Genomic DNA, 19881 nt, shown 5'->3' with positions numbered 1-19881 from the left:
CTTTCCTACATTCTTATAATTTGATGCCAGAGGAAGAAAGCACGCACATACACGTTCCAAAGTGCAAACTGGTTTGCGAAAATCGTGAATTTTTCCTCATCGGAACAGTCTTCGTATGTATCTCTGCACGGATATTGGCCAAACATGTCCACCATTATCTTGTACGCTGCTGGACTTGACGACAGAGTTAAAAATATGCACTCGGTGGTTTTGGTAAGTTATAAAACCTACGTTAACGTTGTATAAAAATGTACGTATACATAAGTACACATAGATGGTAGTAGCGTCGCGCGTCAATATTACAAGAACCTCGTTTTAAGGTCACGTTTCATTGCCTCGTCAAGAATGCGAACAAAGCGTACCAACCAATCCGACCCAAACTTGTATCTTGACAGTATACGCGAAATGTTAATCCAACCTATGTACCGGGGTCGAGTTTTATAAAATAGGCCAGTACCACTAGATTATTTGAATCCGTATTTTGTGTACCTTTGTAATCAGCTACAGCAGGACCAACTCGTATAGTTAAACCTCTCACAATTCTACCTCTGCGGATGTAATACTCTGACCCTTTATGAAACGACTAATCAACCTCTCCGAAATCGACCACTTTCTCTCTCGTTCCACCATTTTAACTTTTTAGTAGATGCCCGGCATAATGCATTTGCATTAATATCGTGTTGCGTGTTTGTAATTTCGTCTGTTCATATCAAAGAGTTTCGATCCTATAACGTAACCCAGTCCCATAACACGTATGCAATCGTTTATTGAATTTTCCGTCCGTCGCTAAAGTTGACTTTAAATTCTCACTCGAGTGAAATTATGCTGTAGATATTTGGGGATTGGGTCTCCCGTTTGTACGACGATTGGTATCAAATATGATATCAAATTACTCGATTGGCGTAAAAGCCGAATTATCAAGAATCGGTCAATAAGAGATGAAAGTTTTCAGAAACTATCAGACTTTCAACATTCATTCCAAGTCCGTCTTGCTATTAGATTAACCACGCGAAAGGATTCGAAACATGTACGATACCATTGATTGCTTTTACCCTTTAAGAGCTTGGCAAGTCACGTACATACTAACAATGTACGGAATCAGCGAAGCTGAATTTATCATTTACACATATCAAAGAAAAGAGCTATTTCCATTATGACAAATAGCTCAAATCAATAGGAAAATTGGTACAGAACTCGCGTCAGATTTTTCTGCTATTGTCGCAATACATACTTGGGCATAGTAAAACTCATTGGAAGGTATCACAAGCATATCAATCACATAGCTTCTCGTGTTTTGGCAAAGCTCATTTTCACATGTGTTTGGAATATTTATACGTGAACCCTACAGTTGTGAAGTCGTTAAGGGACTATATTGAGCTTCTTTTTTAATTTTTTTTTGTAGTAAATATGTCTCATTTGTCAATGAGAACAAATAATTATGGTTTTCGTGCGAATAATTTTGAAGCGAAAATTAACGAGAGCTCACGTTTGATGAAATCACACTTTATCACGCGACATACGCAAGGTATTTATAGGACAAAATGATTATAGGTATTAGTGGCGTTGCTGTTGATTTATATTTCTTTTCGTTAATTTCGGTGTTTGCAATTGAATTCGATAAATCAAGTATTATATATCTTGTCTTGTCTGATAACTGACACTTGTGTTTTATCATGATTGCTCATGTTCTATTACGTTATATTATCTCTGATTAAGTGAGAACATCGATGAGAAATAGCGGGGTTGAAGGTAAGGGTAGACTAGTTAAACGATCACTCACAGAATAAAATAATCTTCTGATAAAAGAAGATTGGTATCCAGTCAGGATATTCCTACTAAGATTCGTATAAATAGGAAGTTGTGACGTCAATATATGTGACGGTGTAAATCTATACAAAATTTTCAGGAAGCTTGTTCCGTGACGTGATCGATGTACGGTATGATGTCAATGACTCGTAAATGTCACCCACGAAAATTGCAATAACGATTCCATTCTCCGAAGAGCAGTGACAGCACAATTGGTGGATAGGTGAAATCTCTGGTTGTAAATGAAAAAGAAAGTGTATAAATTAAAACCATAGTGTCAAGCCATGTGACTATACAGGGTATACATGTTATAATTCGTAGAGAAAAATACATAGTCCATAATATACAAAAGAAAAGTTTACTCATGGAAATCCATCCGCCAGTTGTACAAGGTTCGTTCGCATATTTTATCTTCTCACAACGATGTTAAGAAAAGGCAAAAAATGTATGAAAAAAAAATTGCAAAAAACCTTAAAAAAAGGTACGAGAAGAAAAAAACGAAGCTGTACAAGCTTTCCTGAGCATCGATTTCCCAAGTTCCGATAAAAATCCCACACCAAAAACGACGGCGCGGCGCGGCGGTTTGAACGCGTGCGCGCAAACGCGCCTGTCCCTCTCCGTCTCTCCGTATCTCTGGGCACATTGTGTACACGGTAGGTGCGGGTGTGTTGGGTAGGCCTGAATACGTCGGGTACATGTGTATTGATCGGGATAAGCATACGCTGTGAGTATGCGCGCATACACGCTCATACAACACACATGGATACATGGTGTGCTTCTGCGTATCTCCGGCTGGTTCCTTACTCCGCCATGATCCTCTACCTACCGTGGACTAAGTTACCCGTGGTCTGATCACAGCTTCGTTATATGCACAATCTGCAGGCGTGTGGAACGAGCCTAATCAGCCTGCGGGTGGTAACACTGCCAAGTGCCAGCCGTAGCTGATTCATCCTAGGTGTATGTATGTCCTATATATAGTATTCTACCTCTAGTTTAGGAAGCGTGGCTTAGGGATCCATGGTAAAAAAAGTTGTCAGAGAATGGGTAAACAAATACATTCTCTGATAAATACCAGGTGGATATTGTTGCAGAGTATAATAAAACTAGAAAACATACAAAGCCGTGATGAGGATGCGGGTAAGGAAACGATGGTGTGTAATTGTACTTACGCAAGTTAATCCAGTGCTCTCCTCGTTGGTAGCCGGTGTTTTAAAAACTTGCTGTAATCGGCACGTTGTCAGGACGTCACGAATAGTTAAGCGAAACACTATATCGACGGTTTTAATTGGTAGGTTGTTGGTGCGTATAACCTTTTAAGTTCGTGATTGTATATGATTACGAAGATGCTGACGATGGTGGTAGTAACGGTTATAACGATGATCGTGATGATGATTATGACAATGATGACAACGATGATTACGATAATGATTATGATAATGACGACGATTGTTATGACGTTGGTGCATTTACCGGATCATCGATAGTTTTGACATTCAATTATAAAGAGAATGAGAATGCCTGCAGTTGAGAGAGGATGGATGGACTTGGTGTGGTTGGTCGGTTGCGTAGTGAAATCCAGTCCTATGGAAGAACGTTATATATGTGTCTATGCTTTCCTTATTTATTATTATTATTATTATTAATATTAATATTATTATTATTGTTGTTGTTGTTGTTACTATTATCGTTATTGTTATAGTTGTTATTCTTATTGATATATTATTAATTTTCTTTTAATCTCGCGCCTTTATTATCTCCCAAATATGTATTTGCCCAAGTATAAGCGGCGGATGTAACGTGTGAATTAAGGGCGGACACGGGCGCCAATATTCACCTGCTGTCAATCACTCTCGGAATCATAAAACCCTGTACACACCGGGGCGCCGGCCACTGATTCTTCTACGCGCAAACACACTGCGCTCCGACCGGGACGTGGTGCCCGAAGTGTAATCGCTGCCGCGGGGCCACAACGACGTCTCAACTTGGTTGGCTTGCCTGCTTTCTCACATACACACAAGTCGGTAGCGGCGCCACTTGCACTCATACATAGAGACGCAGGCGCCGACAGGATCGCGCAGCCCCACTCTGGCTGCTTTCTCTTTCTCCCACTCGCCCTGTCCCTCCTCCTTTCTTTCTTTCGCGCTTCTACTTACAGTCTTTCTTTCTTATGCCCTCTTCTTTACCTTTCTGTACCACTACAAACAACGCAGCCGCCAAGGGTGGAGGTCGCGTACACGCCTCTGCCGCGAGTCGATCGCTGTAATCTTTGGTGCAGCGCTTACGCATCGACATCTGTGCGCTCACTCATGACGTACCAACAACTTTTCAGAGAGACTCTGGATAATATAGACAAATTGATTTATAATCTTGACGGAGCACCTTCGTCGATAAGATTATAGATTTAGTCGAACGTACTGCTGATGCCCTGTAGGTAACTTTTATCTACATTATCTACAATGGTATTTCTTACTAGGTATGTCAAATTCAGCTTACGCGTTGGTAATGCCTAGCATTTTACCTTTATAAACAGATCTACACTGTGTCAGCTTAATTATAGTAGGAACACCCATCAGATATTGCTGGTAGATGAATTTTGTTCGTTTCTTCAGACTCCTGTTCGAATTCTTCCACTTGTGTAGTAAGTCTTGACTCCTTAAAGATTACAGAAAAGTATGTGAATTCACAGTATATCTGATTGTGCAGCATCAACTTATTTGAAATGCAGTTGTTACTCACCTTTTTCATAATTACGAGATGCTATTCCATACGTGTATAATTCGTTAAGTAGTTTGTCTAATGATGTGCCCGATTGCTCATACTTCAGTCGCAAGTTAGCTACAGGTTTTTGGATCGTTTGCGTGTGCCAAACTAGAATCTATAAGAGTTCGATCCCTCAGTTACTTAATTCTTCATCTCTTATCTTTATTAGGCTCATGAGAATTATTGCTGTAATGATCTTCTAACCTTTGTGCAATTTTCAGCAACTGGTTCTATATCTTCAACGTGGAGTCCCAAACTTTTGAGAAACATGTCCTCTTCGTAACCCACTTTGTACGGCATGGTGGCTTCTGGTGATTTGTTCAAGAACTCTACGGACACTGCAAATCCGGCCATATCAATTGGGAATTCTCTATCGGCCGACCACGAGTCGAAGAAGCCAATCACTTTGCCCTTAAGAATGTCAAGAACTTTGATTGCTGCGATGATAACAGTCCGAAATTGTAACAGGCAATAAAAAGTACAGATTTATGATAGTTGTTACCTTCTTAACGACTGGCGAACTCACTCCAAAGTCTCCAATCAAACCGACTGGCAGCATGGAAACTTTTTTAGTGTACCGTATTTGATCAAAAAGTTCCAAATCGAAAGTATTGTCGTCGTCGCCAAAGTATAAAACCCCACTTTTTACATTATTTCGGATCCAAGCTAGAGCAGCTCGCCGATTGGCGACCCCCCTTGGTATTTTCATTTTTTCATCGCTCCAGAACCTCTTGGCCATCGGACTAGCCATGACTGTGAGTGGGATACCTGGGTATTGGAGATTTGAGTTGTTGATCATAATCGGATATTGAAATTCATAATTGTTGTCAAGTTTATAATTACCAAATTTCCTGAGCAGTTTGACAAGAGACGGATTGCACTCTCTATTGTCATCGGCTACTATCCAATGAAGGTCTTTAACATGCATCAGCGTCTGCCCCAGTCTTGTTAGCTCTGGAATTTGTTCTCGCCTAGGATATGTTGGTGTGACAAAGTATATGATCGGTATGTTGGTATTCCCCGAGATATTTCCTTTATCATCACGAATTGGTTGGTCTTCATAACAAGTGGTCACCTCATCGGTGAAAATAGAAAGGTGTTCTGTCCCCTTAGTATTGTCAATTTTCTCAGACATCAAGACTGCGATAACGGCTATCGCAGCCAGACAGGTCATTGAGAAGAATACGTATTTTAAAGTCTGTAGGCTGTTCATGGGCAATCATAACCTACAAATATAAAAATTTCTGATAAAACGATTGGAGCTGAAATTTTAATTATTAAATAATCGAATAGAAGAAACAATTATGTTGCTAGTTAACTTTTAATAAAACTCCGAGGAATCTATCATTCTCATTTCCTGTTTCTATTACTATTTGTGAGCGTTTATTTTATTATCAGGTAATGGGTTTTAGGTGCAATGGATCAAATTAACTCTTCTAGAATCTGTTGACTTTTGATTAAGTGTGCGCAAACCTATTACATATTGACAAACACACTATCCTAGGAACTTCATGCACTTACTTTTGATTGACGTTCCGTATTCACAGCGAATCTATTATCTCTTACATTACTGAGTTCAGATTAGGTTAGGTTGACTTGGGTTACCAAAAGTTAGGCTATATTAGGTTAGGTACAAGCAGTGGTACATGTATACCTTTGACCCCTAGTCCCACCAAAAGTGTGCGTAGCATAGACTTGTACTAGTGATGTAACGAATATTCGCATATTTCTTAACATTTGCATTCGCATTTGCATTAGCAAAAATCGTTCGAATATTTTGCGAATTTGATTGTCACAAATACTTCATATTTCGCTTATAAAAATTGTGAAAATAATATGACATAAGAAAAAAAACTTTAGTTTGATACTGAACTTTTATAGAAGAAATTTGTTTTCACGTTTGAATCACACTCTAACCTCAAAATTAATATGTTTCTTTTGTCAATTTTTCGTTAAATAATCAAACAAACAATCGGCTTGGTTCGGATCAGCTCGCCAATTTGCAGAATAAGCTTCAAACGGTGCTAACGTGTGTGTGCGACTTGCATGCTGCACTTACGGTCAATCAATTGTCAACTTTTAGCTGTAGAAAAATGGCGAGATGGAAATTTTTTGCTTTATATTTTCACACTTTATTTGTTTCCACATTTAGTCAAACTACAAGTAAAAGCTGAATAAAATAAGTAAATACTAGTCGCACGCACTGATTGAAACATACAAAGGAACAGGATTTATTTGCGCAACATGTTCTGCAGGTATGTCTATACGAATCTAGAATTCATATGTTATTTGCACTTTCTGATAAATCTTGCGTCTATGCCAAGGCATTCGATTTTTTCACATTCAATCGGGTAGCGGTTTATTTTTGTTTTACGTGCCCTATGTAGAGTATAAGACTATAAGCTATTCAAACTAACCATAAGTGTTGCAACATGTTCCATATGCACCATTCCGACAACGCAGAATCTTCATCGGATTATTTTGGACTTATTGGTCTGTATTCTTGTTTTTCAAGAGAGACACGAAGGAAAGCTTATCTACTTAAGTTTTTCATTATTCGAAATTGCTTGCGCATATGTAATAAATAATTTGCTTTATATTCTGTTGAATTAGCTGCATTTAAAGGGAGTTTGATCAATCCGATGCTAGTTGTATTAGAACGATCAGGTACATTGCAACGGTGCATGCAATCTGGAAACAGAAAAACTTTATTCATTCTACATGTTACCATTCATTTGTCATACTCGGCATATTTCCAAACTAACCATAATTCGTGCATGAATTTATTTAAAAATGATGGACACCTTTAAAAGAAATCACACTAATCCTATAGCAGAATGTTTTCTTGGTAAATGTTGTACCCCTTAGTATCAATGTGATAATCTGAAGTCTTACCTCGAACGGGTACGCATATCCCAAATCCAAGAAATCAAATATAGACATAGTGAGTGGTTTGTGTAACAGTTGAAGAGAAAACATGTAGAACTGTAATGGAGAATGCGACAATTAGTGGATTATAGCAGCACTGTTTTGATTCCTCCGTGAATGATGGTCCCTTAGTAATTCTGATCGTACCTCATCCTCAAATTTCTCCGGTATGAAGTCGTTGCACATTCTGAGCATTGCATCTTTGGTGGAGTTTGCCTGTGGAGTTGAGAATGCATATTTGAAAGTAATGTTTTAATTTACCACTACATTCTTGAATGATTTGACTTGATGTCTGATTGACCAATTATTCCAAATGATTGATCGATTAGCGATATTCAACAATCGAATTATGCTCCCGACGAACACCACTTGCAAACGATGTTCAACTATTATGAATTAAGCTTCATCCAATCTTACTTGTTTGCGAGTTGTTGCAGACGCATATGCGATCATGAGAATCTCAGCAATTGGAACAACTAATCTCATAAGGGTACACGCTGCGATCGTGTTTGTGATTGAGAATTTCTTCAGGTAAGCATCGTCGTCAAGTTGTCCCGAGTAACTGGACTCATTAGACGTCATTATGAAAAAGTGATAGATCCAATAAAAGGATACGACGAATCCTATGTAATATTGCAAACTAATGGAGAGAATGGGGATGCCGAATACCTGATTCGTCTGTTCTACCAAATCACATAGCTCCATGTGTAATGCTTCGATTTTCCGAATGCGCTGAATGACGATGGAATCCTGCCTGCTTGATTGATTGTGGCCCTCACATTGTCTTCTTCTCGCGACAAAATGCGACAAATAAATGTGTGGAGTGAAGCAGCGAGTTGGTTGAAATAAGGCGTACAGTTTTTTGTTTAACGTTTCAAAACGTTGACGGATGCAAAGAAGGATTCCAGCATAGATTAGAACCACGTTGAAACGAATATATTGCTGAAGACCATGAGCAATAGAAATAGAAATCGTCCAGTAGGGTTGCAGGATGCAGTCGGTGATAGAAAATATACCAACGATGATAGTTGCCATAGCGAAGGTAGTGAAAAGGTTTTTAAAATATTTTCCATCATCGTTGATAGTGCTCACAATTTCTAGCTCGTTGCAGATGCTGTACACTTTGTTCATGAGCAAAATGATCTTTTTGTGCACATACAGACCTACAAACACGATGACGGCTGGAGTCATCAGAGCTATGAAGTGTGACAATACACTGACTTGCGTGGTGATTTTTGAAGGAGATGATTTGGAACCGGCCCATAGACAAGTTGTTAAAGCTGCTATTGAATGAAGCATAGCGAGAAAAACCAAATATGCCTTAACCAGACGGATCGGTGGATAAAATTTGTGGCTTTTTAAAGTGAATGGTGCTAGTCCCATAGTTTTTGCCACGTAATACAGCATCATCGGTATTTTCTGTGAACGCAACGTCCAGTCTATACGCCTGGCGTTGGAAGTACTATACATGCTGGAAAAAAAAACTATTACCGACAACGTAAAACATTCGCTGTCAGAGAAAGCTAAGACGGTACTGAATGCAGGATAATTTGAACAGCAGAATGGTACCCACAAAGGCGTTCTCAGTACGTTATCGTACCGACTGATAATCATAATCAAGTCTTGAGTCCTAAACTCACTTCAGCAAACCTCAATATTGATTTGCAAAATCGATGGCGAATACTATGCGCGTTCTACCATTTTATCACGTGCCGATCGTTGTGGTAATACATTGCATATTTCTGTAGTATTTGTAGTGTTGACAGTCCAATGACATTTTTATTGATTATGAAATGAGTGAGCATTTTCGTAGAGTTATAGAGCATACATATGTCGTGCCACCTGACTATGGTTACTTTACCTGAGTAACTATTGGGTAACAGTGGAACAGCAATTTTCATGACTTTTCCGGAAACATCTAGTACGATGAACGTATCAATAAATGTAGCCGTGCATATTTCAATGACTCCATGCCTTAACATGAAACATGGAAGTCGATCATCGAGTTAGCTGTCAAAATTTAATAAAAGTCAAAGTCTCTTAGTTCCTCATTTGATAACAATGACACAAGACGTTCACACATACAGACTTGCAATCGAGCTGTTTTACTTTTGCAAATACTTACGCGCAATAACATTTCCCACTTCTTTGAAGCATCTTCGATTAATCTAATTACTATCCCGTTGTATCTAGTTGTATCATGATGATGATGTATGGCAGAGCGGTGCAGAATATCTACACAGAAATATCATGGTACTTATAGTGTGGATTTTACTGACCAAGTACAACTTTGAAACTTACAAGACGACGTTGTCTATTTTGCAATATAAATTTCGATTCAAGTCAGCTGATTAGTCATACCTTGAACAGGTAAGAATAGTCCACCGGTGTCAATCCGCAAATAAATATAGCAGGTGATTTGTGCAACAGTTGAGTAGAAAACATGAGAAACTGCAATAGTTAATGTCAATCGATGCATTCCGATTATCAATCAGATGCATAAATTAGCAGGTTATAGTTGAACTAAAATATACTAACCTTCTCCGCTAATTCCAATGGTTGAAAATCCAGCCACACTTTCGACAACAGGGCTTTGGTAGCTTCTCCCTGAAGAAGGGATAAGGTCAGATTAGTGCTGTATTATTTATATCGACAGCTACGTTTCAATGTCAGTTACCGACATTTTTGAAGTACTAACCACGATTGTTACTAATTGTACTTATTTGTGTACATCAAGACTCATCATTCGTTCGTACGAATCATACCTGTTCCGAAGTTGTAGCACCTGCATGGGCGATGACGAACAGTTCAGTAATGATAACCAACATTCGAAGTGCGGGCACCAAGATGAAGGCCCTCATAGAGAATACTGAAAATTTCTCCAACATGGTTTGGTTTAAACTCATACAAGTTTTGTACATCCAGTAACTGCCTAAAACGATAGTGAAGAAGGATTTTACGATGAATACAAGTATTGGGCCGGCAAATATACGAGTTGTACGTTCTAACAGGTCGCAGAGTTCCAAGTGCAATGTTGCGGCAATCCGAATGTTTTGAACGCCAGCAGAAACTACAGCTGTACTGCTCGATCGGTTGACGTCGCGGGAAATTTGTCTCGAATTAATCACTGAGGTTCTGTAGAAACTGCTGGAAAATCCGTAGGGATGTAAAGCTTGAAACAATACGTACAATTTTTCGTTCATTAATGAAAAACGATGTTTGATGCAGAGAAGGATACAGCAAAAGCTTAATACCACATTCAAATCAGTGAATCGGCTGATGTGATTTTCGACAGTTACGAAAATTGATTGCTTCATACTCAGAAGAGTTATAATTTGCGTTATTGCACAGTTGGCAATGTTGACGGTTGTGATCATCACAAAGAGGTTGTTGAAAAATCTGCTGTGATCTTCCTGGATCCCAAGAATCTTGAGCTTGTTGCTAACGATGCACAACTTGTTCATTAGTTCAATGGTATCTTTGTGCATACTTAGAAACGTGATCAGAGCGCAAAACGTACACAGACGTTTCCCAAAATAGTACACCAGCTGGACGTTTCTATCTACCGTTGTCGAATTCCCTTCAACAGACTTCATAATTCTGTAAGTCGTTATGAATGACACGAGTAAATTACAGGTAGCAAAGACGAACGGATACAGTCTCCCCGGAAGTGTGGATGGGTAAATAATGTTCTTCCTTAGGGTGAATGACGCAAGTCCAGCAAATTTTGCCAAGTAATAAATCAACATCAAAGATATCGGGTAACCCGTTTTCCACTTCATATTGTCTTTACTGACAGTGAAATGAACTCACACCGTACGGCGCAAGTGGTCTTTACTCGAACCTTTGCAGTGCCAATACCGGATACTATACTACTGAACAGCTCAGAGTCGAGTGGCGTAACATCGACGTACGCAGAAATGCAGAAATCCTGAAGAGAGGGTGACAATAAGAATCCATCCGAACAGTCGTAAACCTTTTCACACATTGGCTAGTATCGATTGGTGAGTTAGATGTCGCAGGTCACGTAAGCTTTACAATGTTGTCCCGAAAAATCAACTTGATTTGATGACCGATATTCAAACAGATCATAAAGTGCTCGAATTTTATTTGCTATAAAAGTTTCATGACAATCTTCAAAATTTGATGGATCATCTTCGTTAGGTTTCAGCTAACTTGAAAATTTCACAGGTAATAACATCACAAATCATGCAAAGTCAAGGATAACGTAGGCTTGATAACTTCGGCACTGGTCCCTACGAAGATAATACCTGAAAATAAGACTGGGAATGGACTGGATTTTTGGGGTCGCTGATTACGAACCTGAAGCCATAATTTGATCATTTATAAACCCAAGATGGCGGATGTAAGATCGAAAAAAGTACGAAAATTCAATGATTCTGGCCGAAACTTGTTACTCGGGGGGAAAAACCCAAAAAGGGTTCATACGAAGTAACGAAGATCATTTGAAGTTGTAAATAAACTCTGATAAGGCTAGGACATGGCAATTTTTGAGTCGGGACGCTGAGCATCACACCGTGACTGAAAGGGTTAATCCCTCGACTCCATGTGCTGTGAATTGCAATCAATACTTGCGTAATTGTCAGTTGTTCACGAGCAAAGTTTTTCAATTTGACAGCACCTACGTATAATGCCAGCGCACGACAGTAACCTGTTGAACTTTGGACCACATGCTTGGATATATTTGCCTATTATTAAACACACCCTGACACGCACTTCAGGCATGGCACTTACCCTTAATTGATACACGTTCTCGGCCAAATAGATTACGTCGATTCCGCAAACAGAGTGAAAACAGACTTGAGTGCGTAGGCATGTTCATTATACATACCTACCTATATCTAGATGAGAATCGCTCGAGGATCGATTTCAGAGCCGTATCGATGCATCGGAAAATTACGGTACCTTGCTTCGCTGCACCGCGTATACGATATTTGCGCGTTAGTACGGCAATTTCCGTTTGGAAATAGAACTTTTTACGACTCTCCTTGAAATGGTTGGGAAACAGTTTAGATTTCTGTCGCTTTACGTTTGACAAATAACAATAACTCTGTCGGACTGATCGGACTCGGCGGAATCATCAACGGCTAACGATTATGAGAATTCGATAAAGTCTTCCTCGATTCAAAATCTTTCCAGATTCTTGTGAAATAAAACGTTTTGAAACATTTATTGGAAATGTGTATATCATTACTGTATGACTAGAACGGAACACCGAATAAAAACATATTTTGTGACCTAAATGTAAAGTAGTTAGGCCAAGATCCGATGGAAAAGTTAGACACAAACCTTCTGTGCCCGACGCCAACCGGCGTCAGTTCGTAATGAGACGCCCAACTTAAAGTAAAGCAAGAATCTACCATTTGTTAGCAAAAATTATTCTTTATAATACGAACTCCTGGGTGACTTTATTTGGGTCAGAGGAGCGAGTAACCTCTTGAACGATACCACACATATAGTTTTTCCATCAATTTTTATTGCTCAACCGTTATAAGATGCCCTATGTATGATATTATATATATATATATATATTATAAACATATACAGAAAATCAGTTTACAACTAATTAGAGAACGCACAGTCGACCTTATTTTTCGACGAATGAAGGTCTCGTGACATCAAAATTTTCTATGCCAGTGTGTGTTTTGTCCGTTTATCTTTTTAGCATTAATTCTTATATTTACTACTATGTGAAGTTGTCTGTAATTATCGCGTCGCTTGATTTGTCCCAAAATTCATTGCCAGATTAATGATTGATAAAATTATTGCCTATAATGTCGTCGACGAGTAGAGACATTCAAAGCGACACACAGCTGCGTGATATTGGGCATAGCATTATGTACAGACACTCAGGAGCAGAGACAGACTTGTACAAAGGTTGCACGGAGATGAAGCATGAATCGTTTTAACCCTTTCAGTCACACATTTTTCAACTCAATATTTTGGCCTGACATTTATTACTCGATGAGATTTTGGGGTCGCTGATCACGAATTAGAAGTCAGAATTTGATAACTTCTATATCCAAGATGGCCGATCAAAGATGGCGGATGTAAAATCGAAAAAACTATCGAAATTCCATGATTCTGGTCGAAACTTGTTACTCGGGGGTTTTTGGGATTATACGAAGTAACAAAGATCATTTCAAGTTGTTAATAGACTGCGATAATTCTTGGACATGGAAATTTTTGATGTGGGACGCTGAGAATCCCATTCTGACTAAGAGGGCTAAATCGATGCCTGCAAGCTCATGTTCAAATTTTCGCGATCGTTATTCTCACGTACATCCGAAAATTTGACAAAACCATTTCATACACATGTATATCTCATGTACATCGGTGCATTATACATACATAATAGATATATTTAATATTATTCACAGTAAAATTAGTTATCGTTATAAAGTCCTGCATTCTTTAGATCGATAGTTATCTTCATCCGCGCATGGATGTATGTTACATATATTTACCAAGATAATGTGTAAGTCTGTAATTCTATACATATAGTACGTACATCCAGCATTATCTTCTAACTTCTTTTTCTATGAATATTAATAATAATTAGACAGTTAAAATTTTATTATAAAATTTCATATGTATCTATAAATTTATATTTTATATTTACAGTCTCTATTTACATGAATAAATAACACTTGGAATGACTGGAAGCACTTTCCAAGATAGAAATAAACAAGATAGGTTGAATTAAAAAAAAAAGAAAAATATATTGCCGTATTATATCATAGATTGTTGATATTCAGATACATACATTTGGTAATTTCGACTGACGTACATGAAAAAACCAAAATTTGTTTGTACGTAACGTATTGTGAAACGTACAATATTCCAAGCATTGGTTTAATTTTTATGTTATCTCGTTTATTTTTTCACTCTCTCTTCAGCACTGCTTACTTTATTTTCCTTTCTAAGCTATCGGCACAGCATCGCTATACCTACTATATGAATACATGCGTTACGTATATATATATATATGTATATTATTTTTTTTTGTATAAAATGTTTACCGAAACATTTTTAAGAAGTACAATAAAAACAGCTTCGACTTAAAGCTGTACGTTGATTTTGTGAATTTTTATAATTTCGTAGCCTTTCATTATAGATACTACATACGTTCTCGATAGCGACATATGATTTCTATTTATGCTTGTTCGTAAGTATTACAACTGTACAGTACAAATATATACAAGTTTGAAATTATGTATATATATATATATATATATATATATATATATACTTTCTGATAGCCTTTATACATACACATATGTATATGTTACTGGCAGTATATATGTATATTTAGGTATTATACGCATTTGAGAGAATATGTTATAACGTATAAGATGAAGAGAAAAATCGCCATCTAATCGGATACGTAATAATTTATGAAAAATGATGCGTTTCACCGCTCAATATTATGCAATATCTGTACAATGTAATGTGTGCATAATTTAAATTATCTCAGACAATAGGCATACTTTGTAGACAAAACGTCAACATTTGAAACTGACGTGTATATTAGACTGTATCGAAAAAAACGATTATTTTTTCTTTTTTTTTTTTCTTTTATTGTCAATTTTTTCGATACAGTCTAGCGTGATTCGGTGGGGGTGGAGGTCGAACTTTGATCACGTTCATTTGGACAACCCCATAATATAGGTAATTATACCCAGTCACACGCGTCACATTAAATGTAATATTAAATGTCTGTTTATATTTTGTCTATCTCGTTTTTATCCCTCACTTTTTTTCCACCCTTCTTATCTTCTTACTATCTTTATTGGTTTAACGATAAACTTAACTTTAATTGGTCGCGTAATGTTCTCTTCGGTGAATTGTCTCTTTATTTTTTGTCGTTTTGTCACTTCTTTTTTCCCTTCCAACATGCGATTTCGCTGTTCAAAGTTCACAGATTCTCTCACAGAAAGTTCCGCCCGCAGAATTGTTTCAACGGAGTCATCATCGTTATGGCCATCTGGCGGATTTCTTTCCAACTATTTAGACGTTCGATTCAAACGGCCAAAGGCCAAACTTCATTTCGCATCATGCTCGGTCAACTTCAGACCGAGATTACATTTTTGATACACGGATCGCAATTGAAAATTCTTCCGCCAAAATACCGCGTAGCTCGGTTTCACTTGTTTATTATCGCAACACGAGAATCATGAGATGGTTTTTATCTTTCTAAATTAAATAGCCGTATTGCAATTAATGTCGGTACTGATTATTCGACATGTGCGTGTGTGTGTCTGTGTAGAATGAAATATTACATCTTGATGAAGTAATTAGATATATATATATATATATATATATATATATATATATATATATATATATATATATATGTATACATGTATATATATTTAACAACTTGTTTTCTTGCGCAAGAGTCATGATATCCTGGTGTATAGATGATAATTCATCACTTGAGCCCAACTCATTTAAATTTTATATGTATTATGCGGTATAAATATTACGTTTTTTTCTAACACATCGCGATGCGTTCGAAATCACACGAATATACGTTACATATTCAAACTGAATGGGATATCAAGTTTTCGTCAAAGATTTCTTTGATCTCATTTCGAGGGGATTAATCACTCCTGAAATACTTTGCAGTCTGTGAAATCTCTCGAAATCTTTTCCAATCCCACGAAATTCTTGAAATTTTTCGAACCCTTTGTAATCTTGAAATCAGGTGTACGTTAAATCTGTGAGCGATCAATTCCTCGTCTCATTTTCATTTACCTCGTTTTTCTCATAGCCATGAAATGAATTCACACCGTGTAACGTATAACCATTACGTTACATATTACGTACACGTAAAACACTTGTATTGTTAATTTTTATCGATAGCCCTCGTTCTTGAAATTATTATTTTTCTGATCTCTCGGACCAAAAATCTGTCGTACAGAATTTACAATAATTTCCTCGAATTCACGATATTACAACACACAGATTTATATTTATATAATATCGATTTGGGTATTCGTTCGTAATTTTTTCTTTTTTTTTCTTCAGAATAATATCAACAGACTTATGGATCGGGGAGTGCAGAATAAAGGAATTAATAAAGCGAGAAATGATGATGAATGAATTACAATGTAGAATTTTTCGAGGAACTATATTCGCAAGTAATTAGAGTGCGTATGTGTCATTTAATAATTATCATCTATCACGTATTTAATATGAACATCTATTTACCTTGCCGATAACATTATTTTCTATACATTGGTTTGTCATTTTTATTCAATTCTTAATATTTCATGGACACAGTTAGTTGATTAAAATCACTAATTTTCTTTCGTTCACTCGTTTTTTCTCTTTCTCAGTATAACATGTGATGTATATTAGTAATTATATTTTTCGATAAATTATATAATATGTATATATGCATGATTTATATTTATATATATATATGTATCTAATGAAATTTTGCAACTATGACAGTACAATTTTTATATATATATGTATGTATATAATAACGATAGTATAGTACGTGTAACCATCATTACATCATGACGCGAAGGAGGGATTGATTTTCTCGTTTCGTTTACTAAGATGAAAATTACGGAAAAATACAAATTCTCTTCGACGTTAATAAATAATTCACTGCTACACGAAGAGCATCCAGATGACGGAATTCTATGTTATTCGACGAGTTATAAAAATGTTTCAAGTGCATCTACGACGTGGGTGTGATAAACAAAAAAAAAAAAGAAAAGAAAACCACTTCAATAAAATGTCAATTGCCTCGGTATATGTGTAATGTATAATATGTACAATTGATATATAATCTCTACATTACACGTAATCATATCTGCGTTAAGCAACAATAATAAATAATTCGCCAATTTGTCACGTTACGCGAAATGACAAGTGCCGATTATTCCTATTACAATTACCTGTTGATTGATTGTTAGATGAATTTTTTTAAAAATTTAATTGTTGCATTGTTATATAATGCGAGTACACTATGTAATAAAGTAAACAAATAAATAAACTGAAGTAAATTAAAACAGTTCGCTTTTTATTTTGTATTTCTTTATTACTATTACCATTGTTGTGTACCATCATTATTATAGTCGCTATTGTTATCATTATAATTATTAATGATTTATACATAGATACGAATGTGTTTAACCAACTACTATGTACCATATCGAGAGTCGACAGCTATACATAATGTTATTATAATTCGTGCAACAAGCATTAAAATTGTGCTCGAATTTCATTTCTATAATAATGTTATTCCTTTTTCTATCTCATATATAAAGTACACACAACGCGAGTGTAGCGATTTTGTGAATCGTAATATTAAATTGTTGTTCCTTTTTATATATATTTATATATATGTTTTTTTTTTTGTTGTTCTCTCTCCTTTATGTTACATTTATAAAACGATAAGTAATTGATTTAATTAATTAGCAAAGAATTCTGTATTTCTTTTTCTTTTCATTTCTTTTTTTTTTTTTTTTTTTGTTTTTCAGTCTTCGAAAGCACCTCCCCTCGGCTGGAATAGTGTGACATCAACATAGAAACTCTTCGATAATGTGAACGTTTTGTAATTTTTTTTCTTTTTTTTTTCTTATTTCTGCTTCACATTATCCTCAGAATATATTTTGAGTTTGAAGTAAATGTCGGAATGCATGAAAACGTGAATCTAGTCTGAGGCTTCGATCCGGAAATGCACGTATTTTCATAAATTAAATGCCCATTTGTTGAATCCTTAATTCGTAGTTCAAATTTCAGATTGTAACTAAATCGTCGTACGACAGACGTGTGAGGATTCGTTGTGAGTAAAATGAAATTTGAAAATTACAAGTAAACGATGGGTAGAAAGATGAGGAAGAGAAAAAAAAAAAAATTTTTTTTTTCAAATAGAAAGCAAATAATATTGTCGAATTATAACACAAGAAAAGTTATAATCCACGTATGTTTGTGTGTTATAAAATTTGAAATTATCTTACCGACGACACCACAATAGAATTTCTATATCCTTCATTTATCTATATAATAATTAACGCCTACGTTCACATTGTTATTAATTTCTCTATATATTATTCTATTATTATATAGTAATTACAACAATCAACATAACGTGTGCCGTAGAGTACAATGTCGTATAAAAAAAATTTGAGTCTCTATTTCTTCGACTGGCTCGATTAAATGCTGTCTCTACGCATTTTGCATCGGTGATTTATTGTTATATTTATGTGTTTGTGTGTGTATGGGCATATGCTTCGCAACAAATAGAAAATATGCAATATACGTTGTCTTTCATAACGAGTTTCGAACATGGGCGGTACTTGAAATGTATAATTGTAAATTTTTTTTTTTTCACCTTGGCATTTTCTTGTTTTGTTAAAGACATTAACTTTTCCTCCACCCACATTCATTGTTGTATCCAATTACGAGCGATTGAAAGAGTAAAAATTTACTTCAAGACCGTTATAAAACGAAGAAAATGATACGGTGTTGTGACGATGTCAATGATTTGGTAGAAAAGCGAAGTACAATCGAGTCTACGATGATTAATACAATCCCGCATGAATTGAACTCGATTATTTAATGATAACAATGATAATAATAATATCTTTTGGAACAAAAAAAAAACCGTTCAAGACATTCCAGGTCTACATATATATATATATATATATATATACTCAAAATGTAGCCCAAAAATGCTTGTATCGACTTCCAAAAAATTGGACAAAAAGGTAACACAACTGTCAACATTTTCTGAGAATCAGCGATTTTTTAGCTGATAATTACGGCAGCGGTAAAAAAACGATTAAAAATCCCGAAAAACCATGGCTTATCTTATGGGAAAAAGTAAGGCTTCCTAGGCACGGGTAAGTATGGAGTGAAAAGTTTTTTAAAATTCGGACGTTTTTTTTGAATTATTTCGAACCAATGTGGGGGGTGAGACCATTAAAATTCGATTTTGCCCTTCTTAAGGACAGGTCTAATATATATATAGCCTCATTTTCCATAAATATTTCGTTCAAATTGCATAGATTAGATTAAATCTCATTTAAATTTATCAAAGTTATACATATTAGGTATATCATACTTACATGTTATATAAGTTATACAATTTTACATCAATTTTTCTTTAAACTCCCGTAAAAATTTAATAATAACATCAAAACTTAGTTTGAATTTTAGAGTGTTTACATCTTACTATATATTTTTTTCAATTTTTTCAATTTTCTTTTTGTGTTTCATAGAAGCTTCTTCACTTGCAGCTTTGTTTTTATTAGAAATTGTTTCACGAGAAGCTTTACAACAATCTTTTTTTCATACCTAAATTGAAAAAATCCGAAGAATCAAATCGTTTTTCATTGTGAA

The 19881-nt window shown here is 36.0% G+C and overlaps 3 protein-coding genes and 1 long non-coding RNA gene across 21 annotated transcripts in view; 1 reads left to right on the top strand and 3 right to left on the bottom strand.

Moving 5' to 3' along the window:
- The window catches only part of LOC124182522 (plasma membrane calcium-transporting ATPase 3), a 125630-nt gene extending 121648 nt beyond the window's left edge, over nucleotides 1–3982 (bottom strand). For 14 of the 15 annotated variants that reach the window (XR_006870790.1, XR_006870791.1, XR_006870795.1 and 11 more), the window contains exon 1: nucleotides 2976–3982. The gene's annotated coding sequence lies outside the window, so the exon portion shown is untranslated. The remainder of the gene's footprint in view (nucleotides 1–2975) is intronic. The other variant, XM_046569918.1, reaches the window with a different exon arrangement.
- Nucleotides 3983–4162: 180 nt separating this feature from the next.
- Nucleotides 4163–5146, top strand: LOC124182525. Its single transcript, XR_006870798.1, has 2 exons — nucleotides 4163–4279; nucleotides 4788–5146. It is a non-coding gene; the product is annotated as an uncharacterized LOC124182525 (long non-coding RNA).
- On the bottom strand, nucleotides 4219–6352 carry LOC124182524 (galactosylgalactosylxylosylprotein 3-beta-glucuronosyltransferase S). Of its 4 annotated transcripts, XM_046569929.1 has the most exons (7): nucleotides 5998–6035; nucleotides 5885–5963; nucleotides 5410–5792; nucleotides 5069–5334; nucleotides 4771–4977; nucleotides 4543–4681; nucleotides 4219–4458 (listed from the first exon to the last, which is right to left on the bottom strand). In XM_046569929.1, exons 3-7 carry the CDS (start codon nucleotides 5777–5779, stop codon nucleotides 4412–4414), a joined length of 1029 nt encoding a protein of 342 aa, XP_046425885.1. In that variant the 5' UTR covers nucleotides 5780–5792; nucleotides 5885–5963; nucleotides 5998–6035; the 3' UTR covers nucleotides 4219–4411. The 4 variants fall into 4 exon arrangements, with proteins under 4 accessions (XP_046425885.1, XP_046425886.1, XP_046425884.1 ...); XM_046569930.1 differs by lacking the exons at nucleotides 5885–5963; nucleotides 5998–6035 and adding an exon at nucleotides 6221–6352; XM_046569928.1 differs by lacking the exons at nucleotides 5885–5963; nucleotides 5998–6035 and adding an exon at nucleotides 6088–6227.
- A 1284-nt stretch (nucleotides 6353–7636) lies between these two features.
- LOC124182034 lies at nucleotides 7637–10982 on the bottom strand. The gene is made up of 5 exons (XM_046568812.1): nucleotides 10260–10982; nucleotides 10033–10101; nucleotides 9856–9945; nucleotides 9620–9729; nucleotides 7637–7710 (listed from the first exon to the last, which is right to left on the bottom strand). The coding sequence occupies exons 1-4, from the start codon at nucleotides 10980–10982 to the stop codon at nucleotides 9670–9672; spliced, it is 942 nt and encodes a 313-aa protein (XP_046424768.1). The 3' UTR covers nucleotides 7637–7710; nucleotides 9620–9669.
- Nucleotides 10983–19881: the final 8899 nt, after the last annotated feature.

Source organism: Neodiprion fabricii, chromosome 5 (genome assembly GCF_021155785.1).
Source record: "Neodiprion fabricii isolate iyNeoFabr1 chromosome 5, iyNeoFabr1.1, whole genome shotgun sequence".
Lineage (NCBI taxonomy): Eukaryota > Metazoa > Arthropoda > Insecta > Hymenoptera > Diprionidae > Neodiprion > Neodiprion fabricii.
This window is presented reverse-complemented; position numbering and strand designations above follow the sequence as displayed.